Consider the following 21,158-nt stretch of genomic DNA (forward strand, 5'->3'; position numbering starts at 1 on the left):
AAACAGTCAGGACACAGCACGTGATCCTAAGTGGAGAATCATCTGTAAATAGTGGAGAAGTGTATGGGTTTATTAAGTGGCGTATGACATTATCGTTTGTGTTCGTGCTAAACATTCATCACTTAGCAGATAGTTATAGTTACTGCCTCACGTATTTCGTAGACAATACCGTTAGCGATGAGGAAATTTTATCCAGTAAAAACTCTGGTAATATCCTGTCAGATCTCGACAAAGTATTAACCTGGTCCAAAGATTGTCAACTATCTCGTCATGTTAGAAATGCAAAATTGTTCACGAAACTTTGACTACAGAATTAATGAGTCACAATTAGAGTTAGTAATGTCATGTAAATATTTAGGAATAATTCCGTGTAGGGATAAGAAGTGGATCGTCTAACATCTCTCAATCAAGAGAAATGGGAACCGAATCAGAGAGTGTCAGCCGTAGAATCTGTGTAACAGACAGTTCCACTTGTTGCGGCGGAAAATACGCCGCATGGGTATTGCTGTTCTTCGGCTACAGGAAATAAATATACGTCCCGGCGACTGGATCAGTATTCCACCACATCCCACTCAAAATTATCTAAGATTACAATCATGTCAACTGGAATGCCTACCGGCATTCAACTGGAATATCTACACTCGAATCGGAAGTCACCTGTTATACTTCAGAGCTCAGAGGATAACACCGACCATTACTTCCTTCCTACAGCAAACCTTGTCTGAAGACATCACTACATACGTAATCACTTGTCCTATCTATCGAAATGGAACGCCCCTTCCTCACAAGCTCTATAACTACAGAGTAAATCCCGATGACCCTATTGTTCCTTCTTCTACACCCACGACTGGGACACACTAATACGACACTGGTAATTATAAGAGATGACATTTGTGACACTATGGAGCGATATCCCTAAATCTAATATTACAGCGACGTGTCCAAAAGTTGTTAAATGCAAAGGGACGCCGGGACTGGTGACAAATATCCACAAAACTCAATACAGCACTATCAACAAACTCCAGTAAGTATTCGAGAGCCTTGCACATCCTACCAGGTCACACTTCTGCTCCACACTATTCACTCCTCCACACAACCAACCCCTCCATGGCAACATGAGCAAAATCAACTTACGTCCATCCAAACCATCTAGATCGTGGTAGTGGTTCTGCGGTCTGTAAGTCACATGCCCTCAATCCTATTGATCGCATCTGCAACACTATCGAGTGAGATGCCTGTATCTAGTATTGCAGAGACACGTCTGAAACTTTTTAAGTGCAAACCGACGCCGGGATACAACAATACTTCCTTTATCCCTAGACACTGCGGAAACATACGACCAAGTATAGCACTCTGGTCTCCTCTTCAGACTCCAATGGTATGCACTCCCAATCAACTGCCTGCTTTCTCACTAACCGACCATCTTAAGTAACAGCAAACAACAGAACAACTCGTATTTCCCATTCAACTGCATGAGCATCCCAAGGATCCATCCTACCACCGCTCCTTTGTCTCCTATACACAGCCGACGTTCCAAAACCAGCCTCTCCTGTGCACCTGCTTCAGAACGCTGATGGGACCGTCTTGCTCGGCATCCATCGTCCCAACGATCCCTTCAGCTTCGCTTTAACAGTTTCATCTCCTGGTGTAATCAGTAGTACCTCTCCATCAACCCCACAAAAATCCAGGTAATACTCATAGTAAAAACCACCTGAGCTTTCCATCCCCGATACCTTTACCTCACAACCCACATCCATCCAGTCTCCAAAATTAAAAAACTGAAATATATCAGACCAACTCTCAATCGGAAACTAACTTTGTATTTCCATCTACTAATCATCCAGAAGAAAGTCCTCAATGGACTTTAACTACCGAAGTCACTCACATGCCGAACATGGAGACTAAATCTTCCTACTATTCTCCATACATACAGGACACTCATTCCTTCCACCCTTACCTAATTCAATGTGTCACGGACTTCTGCCCCTCTAAAACTCTGTCACACACTCCAAATGCTAGAGTGCCATACACTCCGCCTTGTTTTTTTCCCCACACATCTCCTTCATCAGTTAATAAAATTTCCACATCTTCTTCAACACTTAGGACGCCAACGCGTCTCCTACATGCCCTGTAAACTTGAATCTGAATGTCCTATAGTCTCCCCCATCCATGTGAATGCTGGCTTGCTCGGACGCCTCTCTCAACATGATCCACGTTCTCGTCATCTCTATGCCCTCCACATCCTTTCCCAACGCATTTTCAATCGTCTTACTCTCTCAGACTGTGAACTAGCCTTCCTTCCAACCATAATATACCCTACCCATCCCATCCCAAACGAAGACTCTGACACATCAATTTCTTACCCAGCTGTCATCTGACATCTGTCCTAACACCTCGATCACAACCGTAATTTCCTTCCCACAAACACATCCCTCACCCTTTTCCATCGAAAATCCGTCCCAATACCTTGCTCTTTCCTATCCACGCTCACAGTTTCTAGTAGCCCACAACATATCATACTCACTATGATTTTATATTTACATCACTTCACCACCATCTTTTCATAAACATCATCATCATCGATATTTTAATCGGAACAGTTTTTAAGAATCACTTGCTAAATAGTGGCAACATGGCGGCTATCAGCCGCCCTCTCACATGGGAAAGTAAATAACTCTTAAATAAATAAAATAAAAGACTTGATCGGCAGCTCGTACCTCGTCATCGAAGCTTGTTTCACGCTGATATCCGAATATCCTGTATCTGCAATTTTATTTTGGAATCGTGATTGAATTTTTCATCTATACTGACTAGAGCTCACATTGATTGCAGTGGTAAAGTTTCGGCCATCGATTTAGCAACAGCCTTGGCATCCATATGTTACTCGTTTGATGGCAGTGATCTGCCTAATTTGTACCAGAACACGACACAAAAGAACGAACACATAGGCTCGGTTAGTAAAAGAGGGGGAAACTGAAATTTGACTGTAAAAGAGACTACATGTGAAGCACATATAAGACCCATACTCAAGATTATGGGATCCAAATTAGATCAGATTAACTTGAGAAAGCTAACGTATACAGTGAACGACAGTCAGAATGGTCAAAGTGTTGTCTGACTGGCGACACAATGAAAAAATATGGAAAAATCTTAATTGGGATAGTCTGACACCATGCATGTCACTAGTGTCTACTTATTAAACCGCAAGAGCGGTTTTCCAAAGCAGCAACCATGAATATCTTCAGCTCTTTACACATGTATCCCTTAAAGATGACGTGCATAAAATTAGACAAACAAAAGCTCACATAGCGACTTACAAGCAGTCCACACTCCATCCTTGATTAGAATGGGGCGAAGTCTTAATATATGACCCAATAAAAATTACACCCTGCCCTCGACTTTAGTGATTCGTAGATTATACTTACAGATGTAGCTGTGCCTGTTACGGGACGCCACATGATTCTTGCACTTCCTGGCCCTTGACAGTCTGCAACGTTTTTCCAGTTTTGCAGCTGGTAAAGGTACTTCAGTGCACCTGTACCTATTCGAGTATTTCATAAACACCTATTTTACTAAAGTTGGTGACTGAAATTTCATAAATAGATCTCGCCGCGATGAAAAACGTGTTTGCTTTAATGATTTCCATCCCAACTCACGTATCATATCTGCCACACTCTCTCCCCTATTACATGATAATACAAAACGAGCTGCCCTTTTTTGCACCCTTTCGATGTCCTCCGTCAATCCCACCTGGTAAGGATCCCACACCGCGCAGCAATATTCTAACAGAGGACGAACGAGTGTAGTGTAAGCTGTCTCTTTAGTGGACTTGTTGCATGTTCTAAGTGTCCTGCCAATGAAACGCAACCTTTGGCTCGCCTTCCCCACAATATTATCTATGTGGTCTTTCCAACTGAAGTTGTTCGTAATTTTAACACCCAGGTACTTAGTTGAATTGGCAGCCCTGAGAATTGTACTATTTATCGAGTAATCGAATTCCAACGGATTTCTTTTGGAACTCATGTGGATCACCTCACACTTTTCGTTATTTAGCGTCAACTGCCACCTGCCACACCATACAGCAATCTTTTCTAAATCGCTTTGCAACTGATACTGGTCTTCGGATGACCTTACTAGACGGTAAATTACAGCATCATCTGCGAACAACCTAAGAGAACTGCTCAGATTGTCACCCAGGTCATTTATATAGATCAGGAACAGCAGAGGTCCCAGGACGCTTCCCTGGGGAACACCTGATGTCACTTCAGTTTTACTCGATGATTTTCCGTCTATTACTACGAACTGCGACCTTCCTGACAGGAAATCACGAATCCAGTCGCACAACTGAGACGATACCCTATAGGCCCGCAGCTTGATTAGAAGTCGCTTGTGAGGAACGGTGTCAAAAGCTTTCCAGAAATCTAGAAATACGGAATCAACTTGAGATTCCCTGTCGATAGCGGCCATTACTTCGTGCGAATAAAGAGCTAACTGCGTTGCACAAGAACGATGTTTTCTGAAACCATGCTGATTACGTATCAATTGATCATTCCCTTCGAGGTGATTCATAATGTTTGAATACAGTATATGCTCCAAAAACCTACTGCAAACCGACGTCAATGATATAGGTCTGTAGTTAGATGGATTACTCCTACTACCTTTCTTAAACACTGGTGCGACCTGCGCAATTTTCCAATCTGTAGGTACAGATCTATCGGTGAGCGAGCGGTTGTACATGAGTGCTAAGTAGGGAGCTATTGTATCAGCGTAATCTGAAAGGAACCTAATCGTTATACAATGTGGACCTGAAGACTTGCCCGTATCAAGCGATTTGAGTTGCTTCGCAACCCCTAAGGTATCTACTTCTAAGAAACTCATGCTAACAGCTGTTCGTGTTTCAAATTCTGGAATATTCCATTCATCTTCCCTGGTGAAGGAATTTCGGAAAACTGAGTTCAATAACTCCGCTTTAGCGGCACAGTCGTCGGTAACAGTATCATCGGCACTGCGCAGCGAAGGTATTGACTGCGTCTTGCCGCTTGTGTACTTTACGTACGACCAGAATTTCTTCGGATTTTCTACCAAATTTCGAGACAATGTTTCGTTGTGGAACCTATTAAAGGCATCTCGCATTGAAGTCCGTGCCAAATTTCGGCGTATGTAAAGTTTAGCCAATCTTCGGGATTTCGCGTTCTTCTGAACTTCGCATGCTTTTTCCGTTGCCTCTGCAACAGCGTTCGGACCTGTTTTGTGTACCACGGGGGATCAGTTCTATCTCTTACCAATTTATGAGTTATGAATCTCTCAATTGCTGTTGCTACTATATCTTTGAATTTGAGCAACATCTCGTCTACATTTGCATAGTCAGTTTGGAAGGAATGGAGATTGTCTCTTAGGAAGGCTTCTAGTGACACTTTATCCGCTTTTTTAAATAAAATTATTTTGCGTTTGTTTCTGGTGGATTTGGAAGAAACGGTATTGAGCCTAGCTACAACGACCTTGTGATCACTAATCCCTGTATCAATCATGATGCTCTCTATCAGCTCTGGATTGTTTGTGGCTACCACCGGTAATAGTGCGAGGGGTTATTTGGCCTGGCATTGAGAGACAGAGTTACTGTATCTCATGCCAAATTTTGTCAAATTTGTACATTATATCATTTGTTTGTCTGTGTGTATGTACATCACATCTATCGATTTCTGCCCGTTTTCTTGTCTTAGGATATTTACAGATCAAAGTTTTGTTGATATTTTGAGTCCCAACAAGGAAAGCAAGTAATGATTAAGTGGTCAAAGGACAAAGTGACTAACAAGTTGGTTTAAGTCTGTATACGAATTAAGTTCCTTTCATAGTATACTGATATAATAGCTCCATACTTAACAGTCATATGCAACCGCTCGCTGGACGAAAGATCCGTACCCAAAGACTGGAAAGTTGCACAGATCGTACCAATATTCGAGAGACGTAGTAGGTGCAATCCACAAAATTACGGACTCGTATCATTAACGTCGACATGCACCAGGATTTTGGAACAGGTACTGTATTCGAACATTATGAATTACCTCGGAGAGGACGGTCTATTGCCACACAGCCTACACGGATTTAGAAAACAACGTTCTTGAAAAACACAAGTGGCTCTTTACTCACACGAAGTGTTGAGTGCTATTGACAAGGGATTTCAGATTCCGTATTTCTAGATTTCCAGAAGGCTTTTGACACTATGACACACAAGCGATTTGTAGTGAAATTGCGTGCTTATGGGATATAGTCTCACTGGATTCGATATTTCCTGCCAGGGAGATCACAGTTCGTAGTGATTGACTGGAAGTCATCGAGTAAAACAGAAGTGATTTCTGGCTCTCCCTAAGGTAGTGTTATAGGCCCTCTGCTGTTCTCTACCTATTTGAACAATTTAGGAGACAATCTGAGCATCCGTCTTAGGCTGTTTGCAGACGATGCTGTCGTTTATCGCCTAGTAAAGTCTTCAGAAGATCAAACAAATTGTAAAACGATTTAGAAAAGATATCTGTATGGTGCGAAAATTGGCAGTTGACCCTAAATAATGAAAAGTATAAGGTCATACATATGAATGCTAAAAGGAATCGGTTAAACTTCGGTTACACAATAAATCAGTCAAATCTAAACGCCGTAAATTCAACTAAATACCTAGGAATTACAATTACGAACAGCCTAAGGTACAAAGAACACATAGACAATTTTGTGGGGAAGGCAAACCAAAGATTGTGTTTTATTGGCAGAACGCTTAGAAAATGTAACAGATCTACTACACTTATCCGTCCTCTTTTGGAGTACTGCTGCACATCTGTGGGTCCCTACCAGATAGAATTAACGGAGTGTACCGAGAAAATTCAAAGAAAGCAGCATGTTTTGTACTGTCGAGGAGTAGGGGAGAGGGTGTCACTGTCAGGATTTCGGGTGGACATCATTAAAACAAAGGCGTTTTTCGTTGCGACGGAATCTTCTTACGAAATTTCGATCACCGGCTTTCTCCTACGAATACGAAAATATTTTGTTAAGGCCGACCTACTTAGGTACAAACGATCATCATCATAAAATAAGGGAAATCAGAGCTCTCACAGAAATATGTAGGTGTTCGTTTGTTTTCCGCACGCTATTTGAGATTGGAATAAAAGAGAATCATTGTGAAGGTGGTTCGATGAACCCTCTTCCAGGCACGTATGTGTGATTTGCAAAGAGTCCATGTAGATGTACATTCACTTGGACTGTTCTGGAGTTAATAACACAATTAGTCTTATTTTTGAAAACATTATTCGAGAAATCAGCGATCGAAATATAATCTTTGAAATTAATTATAACACCTAGATAGTAAGATATGTTTATTAAAAGGTGGCCGGTTTCGATCATCAAATGATCATCTTCAGACCTACAGCCATATTGATTCACAATGGATGTACATGGAGCAGTAGCTGACTATCGTCATTCAGCGATTCCCATCCATGCATAGCCATTGTCCATTAATACGTCTGTATTTCTGAAGACTATCATGTGATGACCGTAACTGGTCGCCTTTTAATATACGTGTCTTATGATCTAGTCTGTGAGAATTAATTTCAACAATTGGTCTCGGTCTCGGCAAATGGAGACAATATGCTATAGTAGGCATAACGCTAGAGTCTGAAGACGTAAAGCCGGTGTGGCCGAGCGGTTCTAGGCGCTTCAGTCTGGAACCGCGCGACCGCTACGGTCGCAGTTTCGAATCCTGCCTCGGGAATGGATGTGTGTGATGTCCTTAGGTTAGTTAGGTTTAAGTAGTTCTAAGTTCTACGGGACTGATGACCTCAGATGTTAAGTCCCATAGTGCTCAGAGTCATTTGAACGTAAAGCCACTCACCTAAGCTCGGTAGAAATAAGAAGATCAACATAGCCTGGAGACTGTCTGGTGATGGACTGCTACTGCAGGTCGGTGCCTGGCCCAGAGAATTCAAACGAATGGCGGATTCGATAACTAAGATCGAATTGCCATTCCGTTGTTGTGCACTGGAGTATATACTGTTGCTGCAGACGGATGCAGACACGTGACATCATGTAGGACCAGAGCCCACGATCACTGTCCCATAGTTGTTGATAAGTACTCCGCTGACAGTGGCCTGAAAGAAAAAAATTTGACTTCCCAAGAACCACTAATAAAGTACTCTCGAAATTTCTCCAAACAGGACGCGACCTGCACAACTCTTCCCCTTCCACACGAGTGATGACCACAACATTTACGTTCCCTTCGAAAGACAGACAGACGGGAAAGGAGACGACAAGGGCGAGCAATATTTGATTTAAAAACAATTATGCATGGGAGAGGTACAATTGTTGTTTAAATAGGTGTGAGGGTATATTAGATGACCGGAGGCGTTAAATTAGTGGTATGATTTGTCTGCACAGACCAGGCACAAAGACCAGTAGAGACGGAGGGGAGGTGCAAGTGAGTAGGAGCGGTGAGGCGTCAAACTGTCGATGGATGGTAGCGTCGCCAACAGAGGTTCCATACTGTGTGTCTCAGGCATCAGTAGTATTGTTCTACAATACTCACACAATGGGCATTAGAGGGTGCCATGGGGGTTCGTCGTATAGGGAAAGAGGTATGATTCAGAAGGCGCTTAGCTCCCATAATGATTAACACCGCAAATTGAAACAAGTCCACCCTATAAATACTACTAATCATATGACTACTACTTCTTTGTGTGATGTATGTAATCCTCGACCTAAATTATGATTAGAATTGGCACCCACTACAAAAGTCAAATGGAAATAGAAACAACTGAATACTTTTATGTAGCAATGAAACAAATAGTTCACATATTTAGTTAGTTATTTTATGTGAATAACCAATACCGTTTAACACTGAGGTTATATACATTGTGGTGTTTCGAACAAAAAAGTCTTGGTGATGGCCCGCATCTCGTGGTCGTGCGGTAGCGTTCTCGCTTCCCACGCCCGGGTTTCCGGGTTCGATTCCCGGCGGGGTCAGGGATTTTCTCTGCCTCGTGATGGCTCGGTGTTGTGTGCTGTCCTTAGGTTAGTTAGGTTTAAGTAGTTCTAAGTTCTAGGGGACTTATGACCACAGCAGTTGAGTCCCATAGTGCTCAGAGCCATTTGAACCATCTTGGTGATGTAAACAAAATAGGTGCATGAGTTTTAAAAGCCCTAGATCATGTCAGTTTTTAGTTCCAAGAAAACATATGAGAAATTTTTTGTATGACTAAAACTTCTAGTTCACCGCTCAAGGCTTATGCAAATATAATAAGTTTTTCTACATTTTACAACCATTGATTTGTTTTCAGTCATTCCAAAATAAGTACATAAGCTTCTCTTTGTGTGATTGGACACCTTCCCCTGAGTTCTTTATGCTTCTTCGGTGTTACCGCCCCCAAATTGGGGAACTGCATCATCAAATTGGACAGTTTGCGATCTGTAGCCATTGACAACCTGAAAATGGCGCAGAAAACCGCTCTCCAGGGTCACATCAAAATCTTGTCCGCTTTTATTCAATGGTTCCCTTTCAAAATCGTACTTCACTCGCCAATTGTCAGTTCAATATGTCACACTCCCATTGGCTTTATTATTCCCATTCCAAACCACTAATGTGGAGCAATGCGACTTCAACACATTATTACCGCCAGGGGGTAAAAACAATATGTTCACTAGAGTGCCGGTAGCAATCGAAAGTGTTACACACTTTCTGCGTATTTTGCGAATCACAACAGCGTTCGCCATCTCTTTCAACCCAAGAGAATTCGCAGGATTAACCATTCTTACTGGGGACATGGGGACATGGAGAGATGACTACTCAAGACCCCTGGCCGTTTCCCTGATCAGCGAGCCCAGTGCCTCTAAAACTCTGCTATCTATCAGGACCCCAGGGGCAGTTAATGTCTAAATGACCAACCTCACTGTAATCAGGGCAGCAAGGGGGCCAACTTCTGTCAGCAGTATGACCCAGTCACTTGCCCACCATTTGTTTCTGTAGGCCGGCCGGTGTGGCCGAGCGGTTCTAGGCGCTACAGTCTGGAATAGCGCGATCGCTACGGTCGCAGGTTCGAATCCTGCCTCGGGCATGGATGTGTGTGATGTTCTTAGGTTAGTTACGTTTAAGTAGTTCTAAGTTCTAGGGGACTGATGACCTCAGAAGTTAAGTCCCATAGTGCTCAGAGCCATTTTTTTTTTTTTTTTTTTTTTGTTTCTGTAGCGAACACGGGGCATGGATGGTTGTTATGGCACGGTGAGAGGATACAAACCGTTCGGTGTCCTCCTATAGGAGGGCATGGTGCACAGCCTCCTGTCCTCACTGCTGCTTGCTCCTGCTCTGCTCTCTGTCTGCGAGCTTGTAGTGGCCTTTTCCTACACAGCATAGCTGTAAAAGTAGTTGCAATGGCAAACAAGGTCTTATACAACAAAATAATATCTCTGGAATGTAGCACAACCTGCAAAGGAAAGACAGATCTCTTCTAGCTACCTGCGAGATGCTCTGTGACTGGCAGGTGGGAAGCTGTAAAGCACGGCTAAGCAACACCAATATTGTGGGCGGAATGTTGAAACAGAAATACGGTGCAACATGATGCGTCGACGAAGTGACAGAGCAGAACCCAGGGTCACTTTGGACAGAGGCACCATGAGGGCGACAATGGTGAAGCGAAGACACCCCAGCGCTGAAGTCAGGGCCTCATGCGTTGGCGGCAGCGGAGCGGGCCACACGTCGTGTTGGCAGTGGCGAATGAAAGACACCACTAGGCGGCAGCATGGGCAGTGGCGTGATAGGCAGCAGGCAGCTAGGCACTGTTATCAACACTGGGTGGCAGTCAGTGAGTGTGGCATGGTGCAGCAATTGAGTCACTGCGATCAGTAGGTGGCACACTTGGCGTGGGGCAGGCGCCAGCAAGGCTGTGGTGGCAGCAATACGAGGCTGTAGCAGGACCACATTCACATGTACCAGGTAGTCAATCCCTCACAGCAGCATGGATTCAGCGCAACATGGTGCTTACAGGCAGCACTCAGTGGCGTGGTGCACCTCGCCCACTATGGCAGCAGAAGGCGTAGCCTTAGCAAGTGCATCCATGCCTAGCGGTAGCACACTTAGTGCAGAAACACGAGAAACAAAGTTTCAGCCATCCTTACTCAAGGCCGAAAACAACACTAAGTTCATTACATTCAATCATGAAAATGAGTCCTTATAAATGGGCTATAAGGCGCATCACGCCACTTAACTGAAATCAGTTTTGCACAGACTGGGCAGCCAATAAGATACAAGATCCTGCCTATGGAAGGCGAACGTGCCACCAGATTTCTGGAGAAGACATCGGGGATAAAATGAAGCGGACCTAAGTGCGAAATATAGGATGCGAGAGCGAGAATTTGAATGCTGTCAGGCTGGCAGCTAGAAACAGAGAACGAGTCACACCTGCAATCCACTCTCTGCGCACAACCTCTGGAACCACGAGTGACATGATTCACACGTTTCATATGGTTGATTGTAGGTATCACACTGAAAATGTACTCTGTCAGCAGACCTTAACTGGTACAGAGTTTTTCTGGCCTACAAGACAGGCCCATTCTGATATAGAAGCCATGGGAATGGTGCCACAAACAGGTGACAAGACCAAGCGTGAAAGGTAAAAAGTTTAACATCCTGTGAAGTAATAATAAAGCATCTCTCTAATTCCTCCATACAGGCGACGGCCTACATACTGGAATATTGACACCTGGAATTTCTGACCTTATGTGTTTACATGGTCAGTTTTGGGACAACTGGTTACACTTTTGGGACAAATTCATACAGTTTTGAGGAACGTTGATGATACAGTTTTGCGAGCAACTTGATACAGTTTTGGGGCAAAGGCGATATAGTTTGAGGGCAAGTTGTGAAAAATTTAAGATGCGCATTCACAAACAAAAACACGCACGCGCACATTGTATAACGTTCCACCTCCGTAAATTCCGTACTGTCTCATCAAATAATTTCATCTCACATGTGTTCATACAACGTCAGATAATTATTTGCAATATTTCCACATCTGCTTCAGCATCGTCATCAACATAATCAGTAAATTTCATCTGATTTATACGCCGAAGCCGCGCGGGATTAGCCGAGCGGTCTAGGTCGCTGCAGTCATGGACTGTGCGGCTGGTCCCGGCGGAGGTTCGAGTCCTCCCTCGGGTATGGGTGTATGTGTTTGTCCTTAGGATGATTTAGGCCAAGTAGTGTAAGCTTAGGGACTGATGACCTTAGCAGTTAAGTCCCATACGATTTCACACACATTTAACCTTTTTTTGTATACGCCGAAGTAAATTTCCTCTCTCTCTCTCTCTCTCTCTCTCTCTCTCTCCCTCTCTCCCTCCCTGCCTCCCTCTCTCTTCCTCTTTCTCTCTGACTATCTCTCAGTAGTACTTACTTTAATGAGGCAATAACATTTTGATATACACCCTAAGACAAAAAAAAGACACTCCAAAAATGGATTATCTGAATGGGACGGAAATCAGTAGATGTGATGAACATATACAAACAAACAAATGATTTTTTTTCAGTTTTTAAAAAATAGGATGATTCATTCACGAGACATAGCTTCACAGACTGAGCAAGTCAATAATGCGCTGGTCCACTATTGGCTCTTATGAAAGGAGTTATTCGGCTTCGCACTGATTTATAGAGTTGGTGGATATCATGCCAAATTCTGTCTAATTGGTGCCTTAGATCGTCAAAAGCCCGAGATGGTTGGAGAGCCCTGCCTATAATGCTCCAAAAGTTCTCATATTGGGAGAGATCTGGCGACCTTGCCGGTCAAGGTAGTGTTTGTCAAGCACGAAGACAAGCAATAGAAACCCTCGCCATGAGCAGACGCTCATTGTCTTGGCTGAAAAGTAACCCAGGATGACTTGCCATGAGGGCAACAAAGCGGGGCTAGAATAGCGTCGACGTACCATTGTGCAGCAAGGGTGCCGCTGATGACAACCAAAGATTTCCTGGTACGAAAAGAAATGGCACCCTAGACCATCACTCCTGGCTGTCGGGCTGTATGGTGGGCGACAGTCAGGCTGGTATCCTGTCGCTGCGCAGGGTGTCTCCAGACATGTTTTCGCTGGTCATCAGGGCTTAATTTGAAGCGGGAATCATCACTGAAGACAATTCTACTCCAGTCAATGAATTCCAGACTGAATGTCCCGGACCCCACTGAAAGTGGGATGTTGGTCTACAGAGGTCAATGGCAGTCGACGCAATGGGTGCCGTGAGCTCATCCCCCTTTCTGTGAGCTGCCTATTGACGGTTCTTGTGCTCACTGAAGCCCCAGTTGCACGTATGATCGATGATAATGATGAATCTCGGACTCTGAGTGCCTCTCTGACAGTTGCTTGGTCCTCATTATGTGTCGTCTAGGTAGGCCAATTCTTTCTTGATGCTGTGATCGGATATGGCTCACTTACTCATGCCAATATCGTCAAATAGTGGCCTCGCTCCTATTCAAATGTCGAGCGACTTGTCTCAACCAACCGGCTTCTTTGAGCCCAACTACACGTCCTCTCTCAAATGCAGGCATTTGCGTGTATGGTTCACGCGGCTGTCTGCGAGGCTCAGTTATTGACCAGCTGAGTATACAGAATGAAATCCGCAAACACTTTATGTTCTGGTCTTACATGACTTTCTCGTGGTGTTTTTTTAGTGTATTATGTAGGGAGTGAAATGCTGTAATGCTCACTTTAGACATTTTAATTAGGTAACAACATTATAGTATATTGCAGAGAGAATGAAAGGACTACCATTTTCCCGTTTCTACTATGTAACAAAAGTAGATGACAACGTTTTGAGCTGCAGAATGAGATTAATACCCTAGCGTAGGGTCACTATAATGTTTGACTGATGTCTGACGCGTTTTTAAATATATTTAGACGTAGGAATAACATGGTTTACTTTTGTAATTCACGTTGTCAATTGAGATCAGCCACACTGTCGGTAGTTTATGAATAAAGTGGTATCAGGACGTTTGGCTAGTATGTTTTTCATTTCCTCAGATCACACCTTCTTCTGCCTGTCCAAGTATAACAGGCGATATAACATGTTTCATCAGAAAATGCCTTCCAGTGCGTTTTAACTGCACTGCCTAATGTTGTGATGATTACTTGGTGCTCATTTTTGGGGCCGTTTTACTTTGGCTACTCTGTAAAAAACGAAACCGACTATGTAACTAGGTAAGATTACGACTATGGGATTCTAATATTTTTGGTGCCCTGCTGTAAAATCTGACGATTTTCCTTTGCGAACACCATAAAAAAAGATTTGATTGAATGCGCGTAACTACAAGTTTAGTTGTCATGAAAATTTCAGATTGTGGCAGGGTCTGAATAATTTTCGTACACTTTCTTTAAAGATTTCCTATCATGTACGCAGTACGTAACCTTCTGGGTTTTTTCTGTAAGTTAATGTTTAATAGGTACAGTTTTCCACTGCAATTCGTTCGCGACGTCGCTATCTGCTGCAGGAACACATCTGAAATATCAGTCTGATATTTTTTTCTCATGTACTGTACTGTAGTAAAAAGTTTTACAAATACCCTTGGTAGTTAGCATAACTAAACTGCGAAACTTGACAGCAAAGACAGTTGTTCGTGCTTTCTTTAATTTCAATTTAACTGGATCGTATGTCTTATTTTGTTTACTTTAGCTGTCGTAGGTGAGAAGACAATTTCGAAAGTAAACAGTCAGTAAAATATTTAGTAATTATGCCTGAAAGACGTTTATAGCTCAGTGTTTTGAGACTCTTTCACTGAAGACACGCAAACTTAGTTTGTGTTCGAAATTCATAATCGTACGATGGAGCTTTTATCGAATACTGTTGGAGTTATGGAAGTATTCCAGCAACACCTACCGATACCCGGAAGGTATTATCACAAAACATTTTTCAAATTAAACAAGAAGCGTTTAGAAACCGGAGCAGGCCACTAAGTCTTAAAAGAAAGCAGTTCTTCGGAAATGAAGTCATATTCTTCATTATGTTTTATCTGCCTATTCACCTACAATTAAGGAAACTGACAATAGTAGTTACTTCTAATTAGACATGCCCAGCTTGAGCTTTTGATAAAAATAAATAGTTGTTTTATACAATTTCCCGATTATTGTTTCAGGTATGCGTCTCCTGCTGTGACGAAATGTACTGCAACGAGGCTGTTCCAACTAACCATAGCACGGCTGTGTTCTCCAACACAAGAACCCGCTCAGCGGAGAAAGCTGTTGAGAAGAATGTCAGCAACAGATGCAGCGTGTGTGGGCTTCCCTTCTGTGACTTCATCATGGTAGCGCTGATGCTGTATCACAGTCTGTAATACACAAAATGGAACTTTAAAAATTGGTGTTGAACCGCTAACTATATCATGAATACTGAAACAAAAATTGGTTTCAAAGGATTATATAATTATAAGACAAGAATTAAAAATTAACGTAATTTGTGACCTCACTTACCAAAGGGAAGATGTGACGTTTCAGTGTCAGAAATTAACGGAAGGCAGTATTTGCTTTTATATCAAAAAGTATAAAAATGATAACTATTGTCAGAGCAGTCAGTCCAGAATAATTCGAAACAGATGTTATTAGACACTTCATAATTTTACCCCTTTTCTTCCGAACATCGAGTCCAGTTATAGCCTCCATCACATTATTATATTGACGTGCTGGACAAAAGTGCACCTTCATGGAATGGCAAGAGTTGTAACACTTTAAATACAACTGCAAAATTACGGTAAAGAAATTCCCCAAAACTTGGAAAAACATAAGCCTTCAATCACTGTTAAGTATTTTATGTTTCTCGGCAGCCATTGGATAACACTTTTGTAAGTATTTTTAGCATTTTATTATGCACAGCACGGATCACTAATTATTCACAGCTATTAAAATACCAGAAAACTGTAAACCAGGTACATGCTTTATAACAGTGGCATACGACTTCGCCACGGACTACACAAACACTCTGAACTTTCCTTGAGCTATTCTGAATTGTCCATATCTGCTGACGTGCTTCATTTTACAATCGTTCTCTGTCACTAATTGTTGTTTTATAAATAACTGGACCACTGCCGGAGATAACAAAAGTATGTAAACTTGCTTAATCTGTTTCATATGTTTCCTTGGATCCCCAGAAGGGTTCCCATTGTACTATAATTCACTGTCCGCTAACTTATTTTGCAGAAATGTGGAAGTTCCATATTAGCACTGAAAATGTTTTCGCAATTGTCATTATTGTTGATTGTTGTCATTGTTAATGTTTCTCTAAATTCTGCTAACTTCACTGCCAGTATTTTAAATGTTCACTTATTTAGCCTCTGATCTTATCTTTGTTTTCGTAACTTAAGATAGAGAATGGCACATAATTTCTTCATTAGGTCCATTTTATTTTCTACAAATAAAGTATTGTTGCTCTTACTTCCTTGACTAATACCAGATTTGTAGGAAGCTTCATCCGGTACCTCTGTGACGAATATGACCATATACTTCTTCCACATGCTGCTGGAATATTTCTCAACTCATGTTATTTTCTCAGAAATCCTTGTCCATATGAACTGAGTTTAGTGCAAACCATGTGAGTCAGAGTTTGTGTGACACAGTCGCCTCCTGACCCATCACTGAAAGGATCAATGTTTGTATACTACATAAAGGAAAACTTTGCTAAAGTACACAGTGTGAAAATGTGGAGTTGAGTTGTCAAGATATGTAAACTGGAAATCAGTATGAGAAGTCTGGACAGAGCCAAACGCAACATAAACGTCATTTCACATATTAGGCATTGTAAAACTCATATACAGTATACAACCAGCTCACGATTACCACTGCCATTATAAATCGTGTTTGAGAATCCAATTGTGGACAACAAATATCGAAGATAACCTTTCATTTCATAATTCATTTACTTTAGATACAGTCATGTTTAAGAATCGAATGTAGATAAAGTAGACGATAAGTTTCAATTTCATACTTCATTCAATTCAAATAGAGTTAATAATTTAATAACATGATGGGAAACGGAATAAGGATGCCTGGTGCAAATAAAAGAAACCAAAATCTTCCATCAAGAGAGATACGGAAGTTTTTCTTAGAAATAGAATTCCCTTCTTCTCATTTTTCAGCTCTGTTAGGGGTTTCTTGATTCATAGTTACCAACTGGGCTTATTTTTCGCTCTCTTTCTTATGCCACTGGTAATAATATCACCAAAACGCCAGCTAGTCCGGTACATGAAAAATATACGTTAACAAGTAACATTTTACAAAATTGTTAAGGCTTTCGTGGCCACTTGTTGACAATCTGCCTATTGTCTTCTGTCTCGGGTTCTTCGGGTGACGTTCATCTAATGATTTTACTGACGTTTCGCCAGCACGAGTGGCTGGCATTGTCAAAGCTTCACCCTCCATCGTTCACCACCGGCAATGGAGGGTGAAGCTTTGACAATGCCAGCCACTCGTGCTGGCGAAACGTCTGTAAAATCATTAGATGAACGTCGGCCGAAGAATCCGAGACAGAGGCCAATAGGCGGTTTGTCAAGTAACATTTTATTTTATTTATCATATTTTCATATTATAAACCAATTACCAAAAGTGTGTGAGAATTTGCTGTTTTTCTATTGTCGACTGCAAATTTCCTACTGTCGCATCTTTACTTAGGTAAATGATGGTTCACTTACTACCTCATGGATTTGGTATTGCTTAGTTTCTGCAAAAATAGGGACCTGTTTCAAGTGTTTGTTTTTTAATAGAGAGAATATCTATTACTTTTGTATCTAAATTTAAATACAAGTCATTCATCCTGAGTTTAGTCATACACTAAAGCTTTGGGGAGGCAAACAAGATAAATATATTTTTGAAATACATTAGTAGGATAATAACAATTAAAAACAAACGTGAAAGTGCGGAGTTGTACAACTGTAATACAAAATTTATGTCAAACTTTGTCTTACTGTTTATCACACACGGTATTTTTATTTTTAAGAAAAGGTTCTTCCTGAAGTTAAAATGTTTTTGTAAATACATTAAAATTATATCGACATGCAGGGTAAATAGAAATATATGTATATATATATTTTTATGCTTCTCAAAAGTTGTGCTGCTGGGATTGTGTGAGCAGATTCGACCTTACTAATGGTCACACGAAATATTGGTTGAAATGTTTGACAAAACTATTATATGATGACTTGAAATGGTGTCCTGTCACATCTGGATGCCAGAGATATCTCCACTGGTATATACACAACCTCGAACATACACTTGCCGCATGAAACTGCATGGCATCTCATGTGGAAAGCAAACTTCACAACGATTACAAAAACAGTTAATCTGCTTTCAAAAAACTGAAATGTCTTAAATAATGGTTGCCGTAACGCATCATTTCATAAGGGAACTGGGTTTCGACTGAGAAGGTAAAATACCACGTATGTTCAGAATCTGACTGGTAAAACAGGCTTAAATTTCTTCATGAAGCAATTCATATCTTTCCTGTTTAATCACTGTACCTGTGTGTATCATGAATAAACGTTTCATTTTCACACTTAAAGTATTCTCAAAATAATTTATTAACTGAATAAAAGATTAATAAGTGTCCAACCTTATATGTATACAATATTTGTCAGTGCGTAAGAATTTCCTCATTGCACATCTACATATTATCTATTACAAAATCCAATGCTGATCACAAATTGGTACTCTACAGCATCTCTCTCAAAGAACAGTTGCACATGTTGATGTATGACGTCCATTAATAGCATTTCAGTGTAATTCTGATATTTTATTCTTGTTATCAAATATCAAATCACAACAGTTAAGGAACGCTGGAGATCGACATTCCACCGATGTCAGTTGGACAAGAAGGATCATAAAATCAGCAGCGTTCATCTTTTATTTGCCTGAGGTAGCTTAGGATAACTGAAAATTAATGAAATGAGGAGTCTGAATGCTGCTCTGTCTAAAGTACGTCAGTTGACTTAAACAAACTACCACATTCCTTGGAAAACCATACTAGTCTTTAATGAAGTACATAATCCGTTACCGTAATTAAAGTATTCTCTTAGGTTAAAACAGAACTTTTTTGGTTACTCACCTTACAAATTATACCTACAGAAAATTTTAATATGAGAACGAATTCAAGTTCAACACTAAAGCAAAATTGAAACTATTCTTTTGTGAAAAACACACATTTATAACCATTTATTCGAGTGGATAAATATTCCGTCTCTTGTAATCCTTTGTATTCATCTCGATAATATCCTTATCTTTCACATCGGATATTTTCATTAAATTGTTCCTATTGTTAATTTAAGACTTTCTCTTCAAGCTTTGTGAACATGAAATTGTCTAAATATGGCTTATATAACTGATGGCCACTACATGAAGAATTTAATACACCAAATATTTATGAATGCTGTCCTAGCACACGGCACGAATTAGTTGCTGTTAGTAAGGCGCTGGAAATCGTCCTGACTGCTGTCAAGCGATAAAAAGCTGAAGCAAATGTGTGTGTTCGCCAAAGTACTCAGAGTCACTAACCATAAATACGAAAGGTACCTCGAGTACTCCAGTGGATAAAGTCTGTTCCCTAGGAAGTATACCAACTTTAGTTAGTCAATGACTTAGCTATAAGTTGTGAGCCATTGATAGGTCTTGGGGCACTGTACAAGGGAGGCGTGAATCAGGGAGAACTCTAAGCAAATCACAGCCAGTGTGACACATTTTACCTGTTGGGAAGCGTATTAGCTCCCATGCAGGAAGTACAGAAGTGTAGTACTCAGTCAATAGACGACAGCTCTAATGAATGGTGAATTCTGGTACCCCTTAGAGTGATCACAAGAAGGAATGGAAATGATCACCTTGTGCCCATAATCCATATGCCCGCAAGATACTTTCAACATGCTGAAAAGGCTCTTCTGTCAGCCGTTGAGGGAAAAAGCTTCAGTCAGTAATAGGTGATGGGCAAGTTGGAAGAAACGATACCTATTGTCTGGACTTCGGAGTCATTCTTGGATCAACACAATGACTGGCGGATAAATATGAGAAGACCATAATTGTTTACGGAATCTTAACGAAGATCACAGTCTGCAACATTCTCTCCAGAACTGACCATGACCACTGGTTGTAAGTCTAGTAGAAGGCTTCACCAGAGACTTCGAAGGTGCTGTGACAAGCTAGGCTGCGACTTCCAAGAGTAGTGTTAAGAACATTAGGGTGTCGCTAAGTAGGTCACATGTCGGAGGCTGCTACCTAGATAACTGTGTATATTGGATTCACACAAGGGTTTTAATATTATGTGGATATAACTGCAGGAGACTATTAGCGGCAGACCAAAAGAAATCCCCCTATAGATGCAACTATAAAATCCAAGTACTGAGCTACCGATGTATTCGAAAGAAGGTCCCAGAAATTGAAGTAACCTAAAATCAGTGGAGCTCAAGTAATACTATATGCAGAAGTTGATTAAAACACGTAACATAGAGCATGGATATTTTTGGGGTAAATGTAAGTGTACATCGAAGGATAGGCTAATCGGAAATAGATGGGATGTGTTCGTCGCAGTAGTACCAAAAACTCAAATTCGACAGATATGAATTGAAGCTACAAACGGTGTCGTTTGGACAAGGCTCAGTATGAAGTGTGGGCATAAACCTCTTTGAGGTCCGCCTTTGTCCGAATACTTTTGTTACACCTTCCCATGCCGTTTTCAGGAAATATTAGGTAACAGACACATGCCCAACAACAATTCTTCGTATTTGACGTGTGTTTCACGTTGCGACATCGTACCCAGAGTCCCAAATACATTACAAAGTGCAATTTCTGTATTTGTTCATGCGGCAAACTGAAAAATTATGCGCCGTTACGTGCTGTCCGAATACTTCTGCGACTGAGTGTACATGCGTTTGTTAATCAAGAGGGCAATACGTAAAGCCTTCATCGACAACAGTAGCAGAATTTACACGTTCAGTGAACTGGGTAAACAGGAAGTAGTTTCATACCTCAAAGAGGAATTTGAAACATTTAGCTCTAAAGAGGAGTGACTAGAAGAATTGGTGTTCAAATTTACTAGAACAGTTATCATTCACTAGACAGATATTTACCTCGTAGAACAAATCACGGTATGAGGGACCATCCATGGTATACTTTCACTGTAAGGA

General features: G+C 41.3%; 1 protein-coding gene across 1 annotated transcript in view; it reads left to right on the forward strand.

Moving 5' to 3' along the window:
• LOC126470816 (ly6/PLAUR domain-containing protein 6B-like) overlaps positions 1 to 17,334 on the forward strand; it is a 386,004-nt gene extending 368,670 nt beyond the window's left edge. Inside the window, exon 5 of the mRNA XM_050098828.1 lies at positions 15,141 to 17,334. Coding sequence (XP_049954785.1) covers positions 15,141 to 15,338 — 198 coding nt within the window. The 3' untranslated portion in view covers positions 15,339 to 17,334. The remainder of the gene's footprint in view (positions 1 to 15,140) is intronic.
• Positions 17,335 to 21,158: the final 3,824 nt, after the last annotated feature.

The sequence above is a fragment of the Schistocerca serialis genome, chromosome 3 (genome assembly GCF_023864345.2).
Source record: "Schistocerca serialis cubense isolate TAMUIC-IGC-003099 chromosome 3, iqSchSeri2.2, whole genome shotgun sequence".
Taxonomy (NCBI): domain Eukaryota; kingdom Metazoa; phylum Arthropoda; class Insecta; order Orthoptera; family Acrididae; genus Schistocerca; species Schistocerca serialis.